General features: G+C 37.9%; 1 protein-coding gene across 4 annotated transcripts in view; it reads left to right on the forward strand.

Moving 5' to 3' along the window:
- The window catches only part of DOCK4 (dedicator of cytokinesis 4), a 485368-nt gene that overhangs the window by 195599 nt on the left and 267420 nt on the right, over window positions 1-22349 (forward strand). For all 4 annotated transcript variants that reach the window (XM_033195053.1, XM_033195056.1, XM_033195057.1 and 1 more), the window contains exons 2-5: window positions 8264-8347; window positions 11860-11900; window positions 13890-13945; window positions 18167-18263. In XM_033195053.1, coding sequence (XP_033050944.1) covers window positions 8264-8347; window positions 11860-11900; window positions 13890-13945; window positions 18167-18263 — 278 coding nt within the window. The remainder of the gene's footprint in view (window positions 1-8263; window positions 8348-11859; window positions 11901-13889; window positions 13946-18166; window positions 18264-22349) is intronic.

Genomic DNA, 22349 nt, shown 5'->3' on the forward strand with positions numbered 1-22349 from the left:
TTTGTTTGATCCTTGTGACATCCTGTGAGGTAGGCCAGGCAGGGGAAGTCATCCTGTGCTAGCAAATGGAAGGACCAAGGACCACATGGTTCATAAGTGGTGGAGATAAATCCCAAGCCTCCATCTAATTCACATTGTCGCCCTTTCCTAAGTGCTAGGAGGCTTTTGAAATAATTGTTTGGGCTTTCTCTCATCTCTTCTAGGATGCTCCTTTTGGCTGGCAGTTGGCCAAAACCATAACCTTTTTATCATAGTACATTGTTTTTAAAAGTATGGATAGGTGGATGTAATAATTAGCTTAATTTTTTTTTTTTTTTAACCTTCAGTTCTTCTTGTAGCCACTTAGGAAAGAAAGAGGACCTTAGCATTTGTGACATGAAATCCACGGTGAAGAGCCTGTTTATGACCCTTTGGAGAATAAAATGGGTTCATTTATTGCCATAGTGACAATGTCTTCAAATCTGAATGTGGAAAAATTCCCTCGTGATGTTATTAATTCTCTTCCTTGTTTGCTGCTTCTTTTTTTTTTCTTCCTGTTTCTCTATCTCTAAAATGAGTATCGGAATGTCTGTCATAGAAGGTTAGAACTAACACATGAAAAACTTAGCAAAATCCTTAAGATAAAATAGTAATGCAATCATGTTATTTTTTCTTCTCCCTTAAAAAGAGGACTTTAAACAAATTGGGCCAGAAGTAAATTCTGAATGGGGAGTGCTTGAAAGCTTGTAAGAGGCTGAGCCTCTCAGGAAGCAGACCCTGAGATGGAGATTGGCTTGCAGGGTATTTAGCAGGAAGTCCTCTCGGGGTTCACCCCAGTGCAGTGGCGAGGAAGGAAGCAGAACTTGACAGAGGGAGGAGTTGATCTGTGATGCAGGCCTAGTGACAGTCTTAGTCACTTAAGTGGGAATGGCCCTGCAGAGTTGTACCAAGTTGTAGTGCCAAGGCCCAGCCTTCACTGGATGTGAGCCACCCTGAGAAGTAGCCCCGGCCTTGGGCAAAGCAGCTCTCTTCAGCTGAAGCCATCCCAGAAGGGTGCTAGGGTTCGAGGACTGTCTACCCCAGCACTCCCAGCCATAGGGAGAGTCACTGATTTCCAAAGAAGGATCTGGGAGGTGCATCACAGTACCTACCACCATGCTTTGTCTTGGCCTTGTGGTTCAAGGAGGATGACGTTCTGCAATCCCTGGGAGAGCTATCCCTTCTTAACAGTCAAAGGCAGCAATGTATTTTCAGGTGGTACCTTTTAATATCTCAGAAACAATTTTGTACCTTTCATTCAATATGCTTCTGATATTTCAAAGTCACATAGGCCAGAAAGGAGTTGTGTGACATGTCTCAAAGGCTGACCGTGATAACTGGCATAAGAATGCAGTCCTGCTTTTGAGTGTGCATATTTTTGTGCCTCTTAGGTGAGCCTGCAAGGTGTGTGAGGCCTGTGGGCACAACCTATTACCAGATGAAGGCAGATCCCAAACATGTGGCAGGTCTGAGGGCCAGAAGATGGAACACAGCATTTCTTTATTCTCCCCAGTGGGTTCTTTTGAATCACAGAGCAGTATCGGGGGAGATATCACTTCATCTCCACATAGTCCTTCTGTGACACAGGCAGCCACCGGAGAGTTCCTTGTGGTTAGGAATAACCAGCTTGCTTCTAACTTCATCTTCTGGAGGGGAAAAAACAAAAGGGAATAAAGAAGAAAAACAATTCTATGTTATACTTTCAAAATGATAGTACCAAAAGAAATCTCCAAATGACTCTGTCTTTCCTCCAGCTCTGTCACAGACAGCTAGAAAACAGGGAAGTACCTTGAAATAGACTATTGCTTTGTTTTTTTCCACCATATTTTATCTTTCCCTACAGCGGGGTTTTGTATGTATGTAGAAGAGGTGACCCCTTTTCCTTTTCCATCATAGTTCACTATTTCATGAAGTAAAGTACCTGAGAAAAATTTAGTTCTTCTTGGTCAGGTGTGGTGGCTCACCCCTGTAATCCCAGCACTTTGGGAGGCCAAGGCAGGCAAGTTGCTTGAGCTCAGGAGTTTGAGACCAGCCTGAGCAATATGGCAAAACCCCATCTCTACAAAATATACAAACATTAGCCAGGCGTGGTTGCACACGCTTGTAGTCTGAGCTACTGGGGAGGCTGAAGTGGGAGGATGGCTTGAGCCTGGGAGGTGGAGGTTTCAGTGGGCCGAGATCATTCCGCTGCACTCCAGCTTGGGAAATGGTAAGACTCTGTCTCAAATAAATAAAAAAATTTTTTTAAAAAAAATTTAGTTCTCCTTAATCCCTTTCCTTTTTCTCTGTTTCTTCCAAATCTTACCTAGGTTCTTCAGAAATTCTACCCCTTTATCTCTTTTCCATTTATGAGCCCCCCCAAATAATCCTCGTAAAAGTTGGTAAACCTTAATGGATCCTTCCATGCCATGCCAGAGCCGTATGTGAAATGAACATGGATGTAGGAAGGAACCAGTTTGAAATGTCCTCTGAGGTCGTGACACAGAATTCCTTGAGAATGTCTACAACACCAATGCCTGCTCCATCACTGCCTTCTGATGGACACTGCTATGTTTTCAGCACCAGTGTTCAATATTTTACAAGCACTGATATAAAATTTTATATTTAGTTTCTGGTGCAGTCAGCTTATTTTTGCTGTGAAAAACAAGTTTCCTTTTGCCATGAAATAGGATTCTGTGGGCTAGCCTCAGAACTTGAGAAGAGTAGCTTTGTATGTTCTGTATTGTAAGCAGTTGGCTCCTAAGTGACCTTTTAAACCATGTTCATGAGTTGGAGATCCTTTTAGCAGAAAGATGAAGCCAAAATCTGACCTGAAGAGAGAAGTTTTCCTTCCTTTGTATCACCAAAGACAAAACATTTTCATGATTTCTTTCCTGCATTGTGTTCCATTCATCTTAGATGGTCAGCCTGTAAAGGGCAAGGGCAGCCTGTGCTGGGCTGGAATTGACCTTTGCCGAGTAGAATCATTTTGAATATTATTTTGACAATGATGAGGAAGGGTATGTTATTGTCTGTAGTTTAGAGCTATGTAGTTGACTTATAATAATTCTTTTTTTGTTTGTTTGTTTTGGAGATGGAGCCTCACTCTGTTGTCCAGGCTGGAGTGCGGTGGCGCGATCTCAGCTCACTGCAACCTCCGCCTCCCATGTTCAAGCAATTCTCCTGCCTCAGCCTCCCGAGTAGCTGGGATTACAGGCACCCGCCACCATACCCAGCTACTTTTTGTAGTTTTAGCAGAGACGGGGTTTCGCCATGTTGGCAAGGCTGGTCTCAAACTCCTGACCTCAAGTGATCTGCCTGCCTCAGCCCCCCAAAGTGCTGGGATTACAGGCATAAGCCACTGTGCCTGGCTGATAATTCTTAATACTTTGTTTTGCTTTAAAATTTTAAAAGTCGTGGACTCCTGTGATTTTCTTTGTATTCAGTTAAAAAGTTTTAAAATGTGCATTGGTTCTTGGCATGAGCAAATCGCATCACTGAAACTAAGAAATGAGTCCCAATTTCACTGCATCATTTACCTTCTTTTTATCTTCCTCATAGAAAATTAGGAGTTGTGTCTGAGACTGTTTCTCACGGCTATTTAATTCTTAATACACTGTCAATAGGTACTGAACTGATATCATTATATAAAGGAATGATGACACTGTTAGTAATAACAGGCAGTTGGTTAGGACATCTTTTTCAAAATGGTTATGGTATGAATTTAGTGTTTTCAGCTGATAGATATTTTTTAAGGACTTACCTATAAACTGGGTTTATATACATATAAACTGAGTTTATTAATCCAAGTAAATTTTTCCATGGTAGCAAATGGGCAGAGATGAACACATCACCACAGCAGTAGTTTTTATATGCAGTTTAAAATTGTGCTCTCAGGGCCAGTATGACTAAAATAATAGAACTGAATATTTATATTCCCAGCTTTACCAAGGGTTCATTCTCTATGATTGTTTCCTGTAGCTACTAAGGATCAATTTATAAGAAACTGTTCAATTTATAAGAAGAATAAGAAAAGGAAATTGAGGGATCAAAACGCTGTGTAGGCATCTTTGGTAAACCTTGATATTATTTGGGGGAAAATGCCCTTGGGAAGTATATGATGAGTAAACTTTTGTATAAAGAGACAGCTACTTTATAATAACTGGTGACAATGCATTTTCAATTATAGACATGTTTCATGTAGAAACACTTGGAGAAATTTAAAGGGGTTTAGTTGAAAAGTTGTTTCCAAATGGAATTTGAAAATAGCAGATGCCTTAAGTGCATTTGACAGAATTGCATATTGAGGCTTCATTAATGCATACATGGTGTTTGGATATCTGCTTTGCTAAACTGGTTTTCCTTAGTTTATGATACATTATATGCTACCACTGAGAAACATGAGCCAACCATATTTTCAAATTCTTCGCTCTTTACCTAGAACTGCCTTTCTCTTTCATAACTTGAAGCCTAAACATTTTTCCTGAGTATAGTATCCATCCATCTATTCATTAGTACACAGCAAGGTGGAGTTACTCGTCTAACTCAATGATTGAGAGTGACTTGCCATTTTAGAAGATAAAGATCAAAGTCATTCCTTGAACTATATCCTGAAAAATATTCCTCTCCAATATGATCTGCAGTTTAAAACTTATTCCTTAGATACTTTTAGTTATGAGAAGAGTCCCTGAGGTTGTCCAAATACATTAAAACCTAGGCACCATTTCTCAGTGTCTTCATTCATTCATTCATTCATTCATTCCATGTGTTTGTACACCATTCTTATACTCAGATGCTCATGCTGGCTCTTGAAAGATGAATGAGAAATAGTTTCTCTTCCCAAGTAGAAAGACATAGATAGACGAAGTGCTGTAATATTATGTGATGCCTTACTATATTTGAGGTGTGGTCGGAGTGTCCTGAGAACACAGATGAGGGAGTAATCGCATCCCACGTGGACCCACGGATGACAAAAAGGAAGGAGTAGCATCAGGAAATCTTCTAATGTCCTAACCTTGGAGCAAAGCCTTAAATTAAAGCTGCTTTGCATTTCCCAGTGTAGGAGTGAAGAAGGCAACCCCCTAAAAAGGGAATAATAGATGTAAAAGCACTGAGGTCTGCAAGAAAAAGCTTGATGAGAATTTGAGTGTGACTGAGCATAGGGCAGTGTGTGGAGAGTTGGGTTGGGTGTGAGCCTAGAAAAGTTGGAGAGCAGTTGATAAGGGCCTTGTGAGATGCTGAGAGCAGGCTGTCTCTTCTGCATTATCAGATGGCTGTTGCAGGTGGAGACAAGTGTCCACTTGATTACAGACAGTGATTACACAGACTAGGCTGGTTTGGACACAGAGTTCTTTGGTAAGTACTATGCCATATCACTGCTGAGCTGAAAGTCCTCTTGCAAAATCTTGCAGACTCAGAATTTGAGACTGGCAGGGGAACTTCAGTTCATTTGTCTAGCTCCTTTGTTTTATAGAGGAACCATCTGAAGGCCAGTGAGATTAGGGAACGTCTTTGCTTACCTTTAATGTTTATTACGTATTGCATATTACATAGCTGAATAGTCAAATCAGAATTCACCCACATAGACTGTTTGGATAAGAAATGAGATAATACATGGTTATGGCTTAGACAAGCTGTCATCCCAGTTTTAAATAACTCCTATGAAAGAATGAGTTTTCCCAGGTAATGCAGTTTTTGGTTCTTAGAATTTAAAGCACACTCTTAAAATAGTATTTCCAATAATAAAAGAACCCGACTGTTGAAGACAAGAGCATTTAATGGTAATGACCACACCTTTAAACCACACCCTCATTCGCTCACCCAGTGATGATTTACAGTGAGGATGCGGAGATTCTGAGAGGTTGATATCCTGACCCAGGTCACACAGGTAATAAGTGATGAGATTGGGGTTCAAATCCATGTGTCAGAATGCCAGCCTTGATGCTATTTTCCTACACTTGAGCATCTTGAGGATGGAACTTGGATCACACCAACATTTAAGAGGAGGGCTAAGAAAGAAGGGCTGGAGAAGGCTGACGGGTGTGACAGAAGCAGTAGAAGATTCAAGAGAGGAAAGACTCCTGGAAGGCGATATGAATGTGGCCACATTGAGGGGACTGGAGATCTTAGTAAAGCAATTTCAAAACACAGCTAAGGCTGGATTGCAGGGGCTGAGGAAGGTGAAGAAATGAAGTCTATTAGTGGTACTGCTGTGTTCAAGAAAGTGATGAAAAAGAGCGGAGAGCCAGAAGTGAGGGAGGCAGCCCTGAGTGTCCGAGGGTGTTCCTGAGTGGTCGGAGCTGTGTGCAGAACTGTGTTGTGTATAGAACTGTGCTGGGAAGTCCATGCGCCAAGACTTGTTTTTTTTTTTTTTTTTTTTGAGACGGAGTCTCGCTCTGTCACCCAGTCTGGAGTGCAGGGGCCGGATCTCAGCTCACTGCAAGCTCCGCCTCCCGGGTTCACGCCATTCTCCTGCCTCAGCCTCCCGAGTAGCTGGGACTACAGGCGCCGCCACCTCGCCCGGCTAGTTTTTTGTAGTTTTTTTTAGTAGAGATGGGGTTTCACCGTGTTCGCCAGGATGGTCTCGATCTCCTGACCTCGTGATCCGCCCGTCTCGGCTTCCCAAAGTGCTGAGATTACAGGCTTGAGCCACCGCGCCCGGCCGCGCCAAGACTTCTAAGAGAACCATCAGTAGTGCAGAGTTTGGAAAGGCAATTCTGAGTGTACGTTTGTCTTGAAGTCTTTTAAATTGCAGTCAATCTACTGTCAGTTCAGTTGCTGATCCCTTGTAAGAAGAGGTCTCTGAAAGTTAAATGAAGTCATCTGTCAAGATATGTAGATCCTTGATTGTTTTGCCAGCAAAAAGCTGTTTGCACGTCGTTATGAGGCTATATGGTATTTGTGGTTATAGTTAGAAAATGATATCATAAATTAGTGCTTGGCTAAATGTTCTTAATTGGTTTCTATCCATATAGTTACTTTGTTCTGTCTCATGGACTTTGGGTTGTGTTTTCTGTCCTGTGTTTTGACCTCTACTGTTAATTTTGTTTTGAGATCATAAAAGGGCATGAGACTTCTCTAAAAGCTCATTACTTATTGGTATGTTTCCATTTTTGACAGAGGAGTGTGTTCCTTTAGGTTTTTAAAATATACATTCCCAACGGTAGCAATAACTTATTTTGGGGATTGGAGTTATATCTAAATCTCACTCTGAAGCAAAATTTTAAGTTTCCCTCCTAAAATTTTGGCCTTTTAAGAATCATTTTCTTTTGATGTGAATTGTGAGTTGATTTCAGTGTGCATAGTATTTCATAGGAGATGTCTTCTCTCTTTTTGTGTGTTGAAACGCATTTTCTTTATTTCTCCATCTTTTCCTCATTTCTGACTCAAGCTTTACTTACTATTCAGGGAAGAATCACTGAGCTTTATTCTCTCTATAATTCCTGGAGTTGCCAGAAAAGGACTAATCTATGCGTACTTTCTCTCTATGGGTACAACATCCTAGCCCTGTTCTGCCCTGCAAAATGTTTGAGAAACCAATTAATCTAAACCATTAATCTATAATTAATTGTGATCCCCCTCCCCATTCCAAGTGGTATTGTGCAAGTGGGAATTGTGGTGGCTGTGTGTTTAGACCTGTAGGAGGGCCCAGTCATTACTAAATAAAGTGTCTCTGTTGATTATGGCACAAGAAGACTGCTTTTATGCACCACATACTATGCTAGGCTCTGGGCACATAATGGTAAGCAAATTGATGCAGTCCCTTCTCTTGAGAAGCTTATAGTTTATGGAAAAGAAATCTGCTCCAAACAATATAGCAGAAAGGTAAACCAAGCCTAATAATAAGCAGGAGATATATTCCTCATTTATTATTGAACACGTATTTATTAACTACTATGGGCCGGGCATTTGGATGAGGGAGTGAAGAAAGCAGTGAAACAAAAGGATCACAGTCCTTTAAGGAGCTCTCAGGCAATACCTTTGTTTATATCTATTATTGGGTGATAGCATTGATATATTTTATATTATTTTAATACATTTCATATATTTGAAATGCATATTTGTAATACTGAATCTGACCAAGAAGTTGGCAAAGTATATGAACTTAGTGATTTTCTTAGAAAGATATAAAATTAAAATATGACAGAGGGTTCCAGCTATCAAATTATACTTCCTATTTATATTCATTTTTCCTAGTCAATAATATTTAATAATAAACTGTAATGGACATGGTTGTCTGCATATATTCTATATCTTTTTTTTACAGTTATTGCCAGTTTCCGAGGAACCGTTCCATATGGCCTGTCATTGGAAATTGGAGATACAGTTCAGATCCTGGAGAAGTGTGATGGTGAGTAGCCTTATGAACAACCTCCTCAACATACGACTGTTTATAAAGTCTACAAATTCTCTCCATACCGCTATTAATCTCTGGAACTTTTCCAATAGTCACAGCAAGTCATTTTTGACAAAATTGTTTCCTGCATTTTCGGTGTTTGGCTAATGGAAAGGCATCATTTCCTATTTTGAAGCTGATTATAATATTATTTCCTTATAGTCATTAGATGCAAACAGAGAAAGCAGTTGAAGCTACCATATCTGTGGGAGTTCTTGACTCAGTGCCAAACTAGAAGGTTTTTCTCAGAATCCTCAGGATCTAGTAGATCCCACAGCACAGGAAGAAGCAGAGGCCCAGAGCAGACATGGCTTACCTGAGGTTGAGTAGCCAGATGCCTCTGGAGGGCTCCTGCCCAGACCAACTCTGCTCCAGACCTATAGTTTCTTCCCCTCAAACTTGGAATAAAATTATTCAATGCACTTGAATAATATTAGTAGAATATATTGTCTGACCTTGTATGATTATTATTAATTTGTATAGGAGGTAACTCGTTTACGATACCTAATAGTTCTCAAATGTTTCCATTCCTGTTCCATGAAACATCCTTGAACACTAGTCCTTAAAAAGATTTCTGATCAAATGACTACTTTTTTTTTTGTTTTTTGTTTTTGTTTTTGTTTTTTGTTTTTCTTTGAGACAGGATCTCCCTTTGTCACCCAGGTTGGAGTGCAGTGGCATGATCATGGCTCACTGCAGCCTCAATCTCCTGGGCTCAAGGGATCCTCCTGCCCCAGTCTCCCAAGTAGCTAGAACCACCGGGATGCTCCATTATGCTTGGCTAATTTTTTTATTTTTTATTTTTTCTGGAGATGGAGTCTCACCATGTTGCCCATGCTGGTCTCAAACTCTTGGCTTCAAGTGATCCTTCCCCCTTGGCCTTCCGCAGTGCTCAGATTGCAAGCATAAGCCACTGCACCTAGCTTTTCTGTTTCTTTTTTTCTTTTTTTTTTTGAGATGGAGTCTTGCTCTGTCACCCGGGCTGGAGTGCAATGGTGCGATCTTGGCTCACTGCAACCTCTGCCTCCCGGTTTCAATTGATGCTTCTGCCTCAGACTCCTGAGTAGCTGGGATTACAGGCACATGCCATCACACTCAGCTAATTTTTGGAATTTTTAGTAGAGATGGAGTTTCACCATGTTGGCCAGGCTGTTCTCGAACTCCTGACCTCAGGTGATCCACCTGCCTTGGCCTCCCAAATTGCTGCGATTAGAGGTGTGAGCCACCGCGCCCGGCCACCTAGCTTTTCGTGTTGACAAAATGACTACATTTAAGAGCCCCATTAGTATATCCCAGAATACCCATGTTTTTCTTCTTACAAGATTTTCCTTACTAGGAATTTATATTATGATGACATTTTATTGTATCAAGATTTATTATAGATTAAACGGTATTCCCCGAAACAGAACTACTACATTTAGTTAGAGCCTAGCATTAAATGATGGTGATATTGGAATGTTTATTCTGTCTACTGTGATTGATACCTTAAAAAATATAATAAGGTTTTGTATGTTATTACCAGATATATTTTGTCTGTTTCTACTTTGTATACAGATAAATATAAAATTTATTTTGAATTGCTGTATGAAACTGGGCTCCGTATTTAATAGGAAGTATTTTGTAATCTAAAATTTTTTCTGTATAGTATAATTGGACAGAGACCTCTCTATGACATTGTTGCAATTCTCAAGAAGTTTTGGTTTTTGTTAGAATAATTATTTACAAATGGATGTATTTCTTGGATCTGTCTTTATGGCAGCTGATAAACCCTGAGATACAGAGGGTCTGATTTTCAGTTCATTCTACTCTCCTCAGACTGATTTTAAAACTGGTAAGGGACGATATTTTACAGTATATCCTTTTAAGAAAATGTATTATGAGGAGGAAAAATGCTTAAATACAAAGCTCAAATATGTTTTGTATTAAAATTTTAACTAAAATTTAATTATTGAAAAAATTATATTAGGCATAATATTTACTACATAGGATAATAATTTTTTTTGCCAATAAGCAAAATGATCTTTACACTTGAAAAAATATAATATATATGCTGATTTGTTTTAAACTATAAAAAGACACATAAGGACAGTGCTGCAAAATTGATTCAGAATTGCTGGGAGCTTAAATCCAGCAGTCCTTGAGCCCACTTATTGGCAAGGCATGCGACCTAAGACCCCCAAGATACCTGCAACCTTGGATAGTACTGAACCTTATACATCATACGTTTTTTCCTTTACATGTAATAAAGTTTAATTTATAAACTAGGCACAGTTGACAATGACTAATGATAGAATAATTACAACAATATTCTGTTCACAGTTTCATGAATAGAAGATTCATTTTTACCTAGATTTTAGCAACCTCAGTGTATGGTTTTTTTCTTTCCTTATTAAATTCAAGAACTTTCACCTTTTCACTTAAAGCACTTTATGGCTTCTCTTTGGCACTTTCCAGTTGCCAGCATCACTACTCTTGTGCCTGGGAGCCGTGATTAAGTAAAATAAGGGTGACTTGAACACAAGGACTTTAAAACTGTGATCCTTAATCTGATAACCAAGAGGGCTAGTAAATAACTAATGGGTGGGTAGCATTGACAGTGTGGATACGCTGAACAAAAGGATGATTCATGTCCTGGGCGGAACTGAGCGGGCAGGCACGGGATTTCATCATGCTACTTAGAATGGCATGCAGTTTAAACCTTATGAATTGTTTATTTCTGGAATTTTCCATGTAGTATTTTGCACCCTGGTTGACCATGAGTAACTGAAACCGTGGAAAGTGAAACCGCAGATAAGAAGGGCCTACTATAATAGTTATTCTACAGAATAAAAATTATGCTGAGCTTTTGGTCAGCCATTGTGCTGATGAAAATGTGCCAGTTGATTCTGGCAGTGAATGATGGCTTTACTCTTCGTATGATATGAGACTGATCTTAACCCAAGATGGTAGGCTTAAGGATGTGCAATTCACATCGTGTCTGTTGGCCGGGTACTCTTATTTGGTGGCAGAGTCTGGCCTTTGTAGTCAGGCAAGTAGAATTTGGAAATGTATGAAATCTTGTGCAGATTCTTGACTTTCCCTGTGACATAATGTGACCTTTCATAAAATGGGAAGAAGTGGTGCTCAGAGAGGTCAAGTAACTTGGCCAAGATTAAACAGACAGTAAGAAGCAAAGCCAGAATTGAAGCCCAGTGCTCTGATTTTAAAGCCTTTATTCACACTATGGATATTTCTGTTGTTTATAAAAATTTTCGATACAGTTTTTTAAAAATGGTTTTATTAATAGAATTCTTATGTGTGCTCACTCGAGCTATTTTGTAGCCTAAGGCCAATACTTACCATATTTATCCACAGAATCTTTACATGTATGGTAAAATTTCATGGCAAAGAACAGATTGATTTGTCATTATCTTTAAAATATTACAATGGTTTATAAAAATATGACCATGATTATTATTTTTCCACAGGCTGGTACAGAGGATTTGCCTTAAAAAACCCAAATATCAAGGTAAAAATGGTTATTTCTAACTATAATTATGAAATTTATTAAGAAATATAGTTATTTAAATTATTTCTTTATGCAATTGAAATTCCAGTTGGGACTCAGTTGAAATGCCAAATGATAATGCAGATTTTCATAATTTTGGAAATTCTTTTGAACTTGGATTATAGTTAAGATATGCTACTCAAATGATAATCCTATTTAGCTCTTGAAAATTGTACTGAGAAGACCTTAATAAGCTCATTATATGTAAACAAAATCTTTTTGAAGTAGTAGTTTCTCAGAGAGCTAAATTAAAATTCAGGCAGGGGAAATATATATTCCAAACGAAATATTAAATAGCAGTATTTAACCCTTATGTTTTCTACAATATCATTTGCAAAATATTGATTTGGAGAAACAAGTATACTTAGCGGCATGTTAAGAGTCCCTTTGGGTTTGGTGGGCTGAAGCCAGGAAAACAATATTATTTAAAAACCCATCTTTCTTACCATTTCAGGCAGAAATTAAGATTCATTATCCTTGATACATTTCTATAAATCCTCAGGAATTATAACAAGAAGTAATGTCATTTTTGTTTTATCTTTTATTTGTATAGTTTGCGATTTTGACACTAATCCTTACTAATATCTGTGTTTTTCTATCTTACTCTAATCTCCTCAGTCTTCACCTCTTTTTCCTACATTCTCTAATATTTTCACATATGTCATTTTTTTTTTTTTTGGTTTAATTCTAGCTTCAGGATTGTAGATAAGAAATTGTATTTTTATTCTCAAAATACACTTTTGCCTTTTTCCTTAAATATGCCATTTTCTGGGTCATTCAACTGTGTTTAATTACTTCACATATTTTAGGTCATCCTAAAGGGGAACCGTAAGGTACAAAAGAGTATACAAATTTAATTTTTTAAATACTTTAGTTCTCATTTAACATTGTTTTTATATATCTATGAGACACATGCAAATATAGCTTCAGTATTTAATGAATTCATTTAGACCATGTTTGAGAAGGAAACTTAGTATGATTTCTGTGTTATTTCTGTCACTTCTAATAAACCTCATGTCTGACTTTTCCTGATTAGAGTTACTCTATTTGTTGATCCCACCATATTGAAAAAAACAAGTGAGTTTTAAAAATCTGCATATATATTTTTTTACCACTATTGAATGGAAAGAATTTTGCTTATTAAATTTTATTTTATACTTGGATCCACAATGGTGATATGTATATATTCAAATGACATTTATTTTCTTAAATATTTAATTGAGTTTGTCATTTAATTATGCATTAGAAATTCTTCAGAGGATAATTGCCGTTTAATGAACAATCAAATTGATGCTCATTTTTTTGTTGTTGTTTCTTTCAATTTCCCATTTAGAACAAAGAAACCATTTCTTTGCCCTATCATTTTCCTGCAGTAAAAAGCTTCAAGCTAACTAACATGGCTTCTTTTGTTTGGTTTCTGTTCCATCAGAATGGCAGTATGCTGATTAACTGCTGCTGAGTTGTCATCAAAAATCTTCCATAACACAGAATATACATATTATCTCTAGATTCACAATGATATTTTTTGTATGTATATTTTCAAGAGAAATATGAGTGTTTTGGGGATAAAAAAAGAACTACCACCAAAACAAAGAACCTTTCAAAACTATGCAATACATATTTTAAAAACTCAGTATATGATTTTTATGTAGAATTTATGAAATTTCCTTATTTTCTGTTTAATAAACAATATATTTTCTGAGCAAGATTAAATTTTTTTTTATTATATTTGTTTAGAATGTCTCTAAATTTGTAAAGTAGTTAATGGTAGAAAATGAAAGGATGGATCTTAAGCCACAGCAGATTTCATCCAAGAGAATGTGGTAGAGATGTTGCTATTCCCTATTCCTGATATTGTCATGGTTGTATGGCTGTATCTTATACAAATGACTTGTGAAACCAACCCTGCCTTAACAGCTGGCATCGTAACCTTCATGTTTTCTTTTCCAGGGTATATTTCCTTCCAGCTACGTTCACTTGAAAAATGCCTGTGTGAAGAACAAAGGGTAAGAATGAGTTTTATTAGTAGTTGGAAGATTTTCACAGAACCTTTGCTTCTTTTGGAATTTGAAAGGCATAGTAATTGTCTTGAAAAATGAACTGTAGAAGATCATACCATTGTCTGTGTTCTTTGTTAAAGATATGTTGCATTAAGACTGTTGGTGGAGAAAATTAACCCCATCTGTGCGTGCTGGACAACAGGATCTGAGGGACTGGAGGTCTCTCAGTGTCCACAAATCAGGGAATCAGCCTACGCTTGAGCAGAAGGAGTTAGTTCTTTTTGGTTTCTTGCTACTTAGGGAAGCATGTCAGTCAGACCCATTAAATGCTATCATATTATCTCAAACCCCAGGAATTTCCTAGGTTCACCACTGATTATAAGATGCATAGTGTGTCTTCCTCTAAATTGGCATAATAACATATTCTTGTGTGACCACTTCACAAAGCCATTATTCTGTTTTAGAGAATGTCATTTATATGATACTTTGAGCTCATTGATTACCTAGTATTTCTAATACATTAAAAAAATTTCTAGTCTATTTCTAAAAGGATGTGAAGTGGCAGTCACTTTAACATAATTCCTATAAGATATAGCAGAGTAAAACAGAAGAGCTTGCCTGTTTAAATAGTTAGCATGAGCAGATCATTCATTTTAAGGGGCCATGGATTTAGACACAAACATTTGTGTCAGTGTCACAAGGGCTGTTCACATGGTCATTGCATAATTTTCATCTTATGCCAACAGAATACAGATTCAGCCATAGAAATTATATTTTTTCTCAAATAGTGATAAATAGCAATTTGTTATTTGAATTCTTAAAGCATAGTAATGATATTTTCCAACTCGAGTCTCATGACAGAAATTCCAAAGAGGCTATTCAAATAGATGATTCTTAATATCCCCCCCAATAAAAGTATGGTATTAAATTTCAGTTCAGTGAAACAGCCTCTGCAGTGGCTACGAGTCTATGGTATAAATACTTTGAGAGTTCCCTACATGGGTAAAACTTAAAGAATCTCAGAGACCATTACTCTACATGTCTTATGTGTGTGAGCTGCTTTAAGCATGTTAATAGTAGTAGTCAGTATCTATTATTGAATAATAATTATTTTTCAAAAATCTATTATTGAATAATAGATTAAAAGCATAATTCTAATTGTAATAATTACCACTACTACTACTGATCTTTTAAGAAATGTGTGTCCTTCAGAAGTGTGCAGCTATAATGCACCAGAAGCATCAAGCCGAGTTGTTGGTCCTTTTGAAACTTTCCTACCAGGCTAGATGTGACACCATTCAGCCCTCCTCCAGTAAACCAGAGGATACTTCAGAATACACTCCAGCCATATGCTTACTCTTTGTTCTGATCCTTCTGTGCTAGTGATCTGGGCTTGGCAAAGTGAAAACGCCATGGGCTACCCCATTCCTTAAAGTGTCCGTTTGAACAAGCCTGTGCAACCAGTCCTCTTTGCTGCCTTTGTCCCAAGCCCAACCCTGACCTCCCTCAACTCTGCAGTGCAAAGGGCATCATATGCTCTGACCAAGGAAGAGAAAAGAGAGAATGCTATGCTAGCAAAGATGATGTCAAGCATCTCTCTACTTAATCAAAGTCTATCCCTCAAAGTGAGTTGGGGTAGGATATGATTTTTAAATAAGTACCTCCTTTTTTAAAATCCTGGTCAGTAACTGGTGTATATCTGATCCCCTTCCATGAGCCCCAGGAAGTTTAAATGTGGGTAAAGGTACCTAAAAATTGGGTTGTGTAAGTTTAAGACTTTCTTATGGGGTCTCCACCTGACACCAGGTATGATGGACATTGTGCAGCGGAAGAGCAGAAAAGCCCAAATTAGTTTCTAAAAAAGAATTATTGGAATTGACTCAGACCCTAGGTCTTGGGCTGTTACTGGAAGAAAAACTATGGCCTGAAAACATCTGAGGGCATGTGTTGCCAGATGACTGCTTTCCCAGAGAGGAACATCTTTGGGGTTTTGGTATTACCTGTCTTATTTTAAGTAGATTTACGGCCCACTAGGATGAAATAATGGAAAAGTCCATCCCGGAATAACTGAACAAAATATAATTTCAGAGGTAACTACTTAGACTATTTGAACACTGATTTTGGTTTTGGAGTAATTAATAGAAAACAGTCACCTTGCCTAAAATGGCAATTTTATACTTAAAAAATTAAATTTTGCTTGGACAACCCCCAATCAACTTCTCACAGATTGAATTGTGTGTATGTTCTTTCTTGTGTCTTCAGATCAATGTAGGACTGATGGAGGTCAATTAAATTATAGTTTACGGACAGTATTGTTTAATTCCTACTGAGGTCATGTCACTTTTTGAATGTTAAGTAGGATGTCAAGTTTTCCTGAAATTCAGTGTTTCCTCCTTGACCTTGTATAGGATCATTTTATAATCTCCATCTCCAAAGATTCATCATTTAAATTGCAACAGCTGCTTCAAAAGCAAAACAAATGTAGTATCATTTAAAAATGTCATATGCAGACTTAATAAAAGGTTCTGTATCTGTCACAGTTTATATATTACTGTTTACTTTTATTTCTAGTTTAAAGTCCCAGTTTTACATTTTCAGCTGTGTTTAAGCTCTAGAAAGAAGGAAAATATTCACAGGGCAAGTATTTTAGCAGCACTGTGAAATGAGGAGATGAAACTCCGTTGGGAAAAGAATCAAGGCAAGATTTTAGTTTCCATATGTCTGACAAGAAGATTTTACAAAAGACAATTATACACACTTTGGACATAACATGAAAAAGGAATCACAGAACAGTTGTTAGCCTCATGCTAAGAAGTAATTTCCCCTTGATCATTAGACAACATAGTTCTGTGTCTAATATGTCATTACTTTCTATCTATTAGATGTTTTCTTGAAAAAAATATACTGAAATAAAGAAAATAGTCTCAATTAGTATATCAGTTGCTCTTTTTGGGAAGCAGTGGTAGTAATAGCCACTTAACCACTTTCACCTGCACACACACACACACAGAGAGAGAGAGAGAGAGAGAGAGAGAGAGAAAGAATTTGAAAAAGGAAACTGGAGATGAAGATTATTATATGCCAAAGGTAGGATACAGAAGATAAATTAAATCTTCTCAGCCGGGCATGGTTGCTCACGCTGGTAATCCCAGCACTTTGGGGAGGCTGAGGCGGGCAGATCACAAGGTCAGGATATCGAGACCATCCTGGCTAACATGGTGAAACCCCATCTCTACTAAAAATACAAAAAATTAGCCAGGCATGGTTGCAGGTGCCTGTAGTCCCAGCTACTCGAGAGGCCAAGGCAGGAGAATGGCGTGAACCTGGGAGGTGGAGCTTGCAGTGAGCTGAGATCGCACTGCTGCACTCCAGCCTGGGCGACAGAGCGACACTCCGTCTCAAAAAAAAAAAAAAAAAAAAAGAATCTTCTCTTTTATTTCCCCCATTTCCTCATGCATATTCTCAACTTCAGGACCACCATACACACCCTACTAGATATTGATATAGATTGTTTCCAAGGATAGTTTCTGACTTTTAGAGAAGAAATGAGAAGACTATGTTACTCTAATCACAAAGAGGAACATTTTGGAACGAATATTCAAATATCGGTGATGTCATAAGCCTTTAGGTTCTATGCTGTATGATAACATCACTTAGAGTACTAATCATTTTTCATGGTCCTAGTTTGCCAATAATAAAAATGAAGTGTTACTGAGATCAAGGGAGTGTTCAGTTAGTATCTTGGTGTCTAGTTACTTATAACACCGAGTTAGTTTGGATGCCCACAGCCATCAATCATGTCCTAATGATTAAAGGGTGTTCCTTTTACTCTCTTTGAGTCCTGTAGTCATAGCCCTTGGAAGGCAAAAGTCACCTCACAGTTTATGTAGCGCAGTGACCTCATGTTACAGATGAAGGCTTTTGGCCTCAGGTTAAATGAGTTACTGCCTAGCGTTGAACTGGTACTGGAGTGGAACTCTTCTGATGTTGTTCCTTCTTCACCACGCTGCTCGAACTTGGTCTGGTTGAAGTGGCTGGTCATTCTGGTATTGTCCTCCCGCAACCCATGTAGCATTCCTCACGTTAACTTACAACCAGATCCTGGTTACTGTCTGCAGAATGAACAATAGCTAGGCAACTTTCTTTCCTAGTTATCTTTTAGAGTATTTAAAAAAAATTGTTGTCTATGGTATTTACATATATACTTTTTCTTTTTTAATTTCACAGACAATTTGAAATGGTTATTCCCACTGAAGACTCTGTTATCACAGAAATGACATCAACATTAAGAGACTGGGGAACCATGTGGAAACAACTCTATGTGGTTAAGTAGCTTTTTAATGACACGATTTTTCGGGTAAAGAATTGTTTTAAGAAATACATGAACATGAGTAAGCATTAACTAATATAGCACCTTCTGCAAGTCTCTAGGACTCCTTGGGGATATAGATATTAACAAGACAGTCTTGTTGCAATCTCTGTGTCCACGGAGCATGGGTTTTGTAAGTTATTTTTCAATACCACAGGAATATAAAAGATTATTTTTCTGGCATCTAACCAAATAGGATGGTTTACATGGACTATTGTTGAACCTCCTGAATATTTTTAATTTTCAGGGAAAAATAAAATTCAAGACAATTTTGATGGCAGTGGTATTTTATCAAATTCAAATTCTATAAGTAATTCAAGTATACTGTAAATGACAGACTTCTTAGCTAGTATCAATGAGGATATTCTAAATATACTAGAGAAAACAATGTTTCTTGAGGGGAAAAAGGATCTGTGTTTTGGAGATATGTAGTATATATTTATTTACTTATTATAAGTAATCACATTGGGAACTTATATGGTAAATCCCATGGTAAGTACTCTTTGATGCAGTATCTTCTTTAATCCTTATTACCACTCAAAGAAATAATAATGATAATCACATCCAGCTTATAGATGAGAAGAATGAGGCACAGAGAGTGAAGTAAAGTAGTCACCCTAGATCAAGTAATGGGAAAGTGGCTGAGCTGGGGTTCTGGTGTGAGTGTGGTGCTCTCACTCTGAACCCCAGTGTAACTGCGTGAAGTCTGGGGGTGGTGAAGTATTGGGGAAGACCCCATGCTATTTCTTCTTTTATTTTTAAAGAAATTTGTAGAATCGTTTAATCATTTGAAGGGATGAATTCAAAAAACAAACGTGTACTTATCCTGACAAAATGATTTAAAACAGCCTGTCAAAGAAAAAATCCAAATTAGTGAGGGACACTGGCAGAATGATAGTGTTTATTGTCTGTCACATCTAAAATGCAATAGGGTATTTCATCGAGACAAGAAAACTTACAAAGTCACTAGTGAAAACCCTTTCATGTTGGACTTCTCTGATTAAACCCTCCTGGAGCTTGTAGCTTTAAGACTCACTATGAAAATCCACAAGACAACCTTAGATGAATTGGCAGAGCATAGGTTTTGTAAATACAAAGTCAAGATAACCAAACTCGAGGGCTCTGTGCTAGGGAAGTGCAAAGAAATGCAGATCTCCTTTTTAAATTTTCTTTTTTTTTTAATGTTGGAAAGAATTCAACATCCAAGTATTATTTCACTTAAAGTAACATTGTGCTTGGCACTACCATGGAAAGAGAAACTATTTGAAATGCTCAAACCACTGCATTCTAAATACCTGACTTCAGAGTTATAAAAATAATGACAGTGTGAGTGTTGTCAATAGCTGAACTAGAACACAACCACTTTTCCTTTTATGTAGCTACTAGTGGGGACCAAAGTTGAATTTCCTCTGGATTCTGCCTTATCTAGCTATTTTCACCTGTGTTCGAGGTTTCAAATATCTATTTTGGGGGCAGACTTTGTTGGTTTGAAAATCTATATGTTGCAAACTCTACAAGTAACCTCCTCTCCTCCTAGTGTTCTGAGTAACTGGGAAAGAGATACTTACCTAAATGTTTCCCTGGACACTGGAATGGTAGTCCATTAGTAACTGGGAAAGAGACACTTATCTAAATGTTCCCTGGACACTGGAATGGTAGTTACATTAGAAACCAATACTAAGTTTAACTCAGAGGTATTAGATTTTTGACACCGGGAGTGAAGCTACCTTGGCCATGTCAGACCTTTGGTTTCTCTTTTCTGACGTTAATGTTTTGTCACAAATGCTTTGGTTCAAGTTCCTCATGCTCAAGTGTGTTTAGGTTATTGTCCATCCTCTTTTCCAACAGTTTTAAGGCACCTAGCTTCTCTACTGGAAGATGTTTGATGAGGGCCATAATATTTTATAAATTGTTAGCAATTTATATGACAATGCTTGGCATAAAAGCACATGGTGAATGCTTGAAACATGCTAGTTGCTCTTTAAATAACATTGCTAAGGACCTAAATAATGGTCTTTATAAATACCACTTAATAATCAGTAATGTAACCATAAAAAGTCTAGGAGAAATATAGTAGCCATCTTTTACTGAGTACTTTTGTGCAGGCCCTGAGCTGGACATTTTACATCTCTCTTTCCTGGGGCTCTGCCAGGCACTTTTTATTCTTGAATCTTATCAATGGTAATTTACCTAGGGTCTCATGCTGAAGCCTGAATCTAAAACTAAGTCTGTTGCTGCCAAAACCTGTACTGTTTTCATTTTAAGGCAAATAAAAGCTCATCCCTTTCTAAAACACTAAAATACTCTCAATTAACTTTTTGCTGTATTTTTTATATATTTCCAGAATCTCTTGATATTATTTTATTCTAAGGGTTTAATATTGTACCCTACCTGTTTTCATTTAGCACTAAATCAAAAGCATTTTTCATATAGCTGAATAGCCTTCATAATTATCCAATATTTAAAGAATCATGATTTTATGACTAGATGTTCAGTTGTAGACCTTTTTCTTACACTAGTAGGGCAAGTTTGCTGGCCAGGCCTGCAGTATGTCAGCGTTCTTGCCACACCTGGGTTTTCTTCCTTCAATGGAGAACTGACCAATTTTCAGCTTTATAAGGGATCCTGCAACCTTTTCATCTTAGTGTTCTTTTAAACTTAATACTAGAGATGACATCACAGAAAATCAAGTCCATCCTACCAAACAACTACAGAATGCCTTTCCCAAGAGAAGGCAGGTCATTTTCTCCCTGTGACAGTCAGTTCAGAAAGGTGCTGTCTCCTTTGCTATATGAGATTTGACTGGTTTAATAACTTGCTTATATAATTTTATTGACTTGGGTGGACTTTTCCTTTCTACACTGACTTCCTCAAGTGTTTCTTGATCTTCACTGCTTATTATTTTGTATCGCCTATACACAGCCTACCTCTTGAGATCCACAAAAATTAACATGTTTAAATCAAGCTCTTCATTCATGCATTCTCCAGCTGCTAGGGATACACAGGCAGACGGCCATTGTGATTGAGCACTTACAGCCACAGGGAGGACATGGACACTGAGCAGTTAATTACAAGAGTATTGTGTTACAGTGGCCTTGTAATGGCTTGTATGGGAGTGTATAACATGAGTTAAGAGTGAGAAGCAATAGAAGAATGGGCTCAATAGAGTGCTTTCGGACCTGAGAGAGAAACAAGATGATTTATATTGAGCAGGATCAGGGATGGCATCCTGGAGAATGCTTTTGGTTCCTCTGGCTAATTTGTCTGACCTGCACATCACATGAACATTCTTCAAGACACCAAGTACTGAAAAAGCAAATAACACGTTACTACTTTTTAAAATAAAAAATATATGACGACTGAATGTCTTTATCCATCACCCAAAATTTGATATCTCTGGCAGTTTACAGCTCCAGAAGACGTTAGATGGATGATAACCTCAGTACTTTCATATCACTACTCATGAAGTCCACTCATAATCTTTGAAGAAAGTAAAAGCATAGCTACTGGCTAAGAAAGACAAAGGGTAAATACTTAGATAAGATTTACTCTGACCGGGCACGGTGGCTCATGCCTGTCATCCCAGCACTTTGGGAGGCTGAGGCAGGTAGAACACGAGGTCAGGAGTTTGTCCAGCCTGGCCAAACATGGTGAAATCCCGTGTCTACTAAAAATACAAACATTAGCTGGGCATAGTTGCGTGTGCCTGTGATCCCAGCTACTGAGGAGGCTGAGGTAGGAGAATCGCTTGAATCTGGGAGGCGGAGGTTGCAGTGAGCTGAGATCACGCCACTGCACTCCAGCCTGGGGGACAAGAGCGAGACTTCGTTTCCAAAAAAAAAAAAAAAGATTAACTCTATTGTCTCTGGGGTAACGGATATATATTTTGGTTTTGGGACAGAAACAGTATTTGTAGAGGGCGCATTCTGGACCAAGCCCAAAACAATAACAGTACTCTGATACTAGTAACAGCTAATACTTACATATTTTTTCTGGGTCAGGCATCATTCTCAGAGTTTTAATAACTCATTAATCCTCACA

This window comes from Trachypithecus francoisi, unplaced genomic scaffold (assembly GCF_009764315.1).
Source record: "Trachypithecus francoisi isolate TF-2019V2 unplaced genomic scaffold, Tfra_2.0 Lachesis_group4, whole genome shotgun sequence".
Taxonomy (NCBI): domain Eukaryota; kingdom Metazoa; phylum Chordata; class Mammalia; order Primates; family Cercopithecidae; genus Trachypithecus; species Trachypithecus francoisi.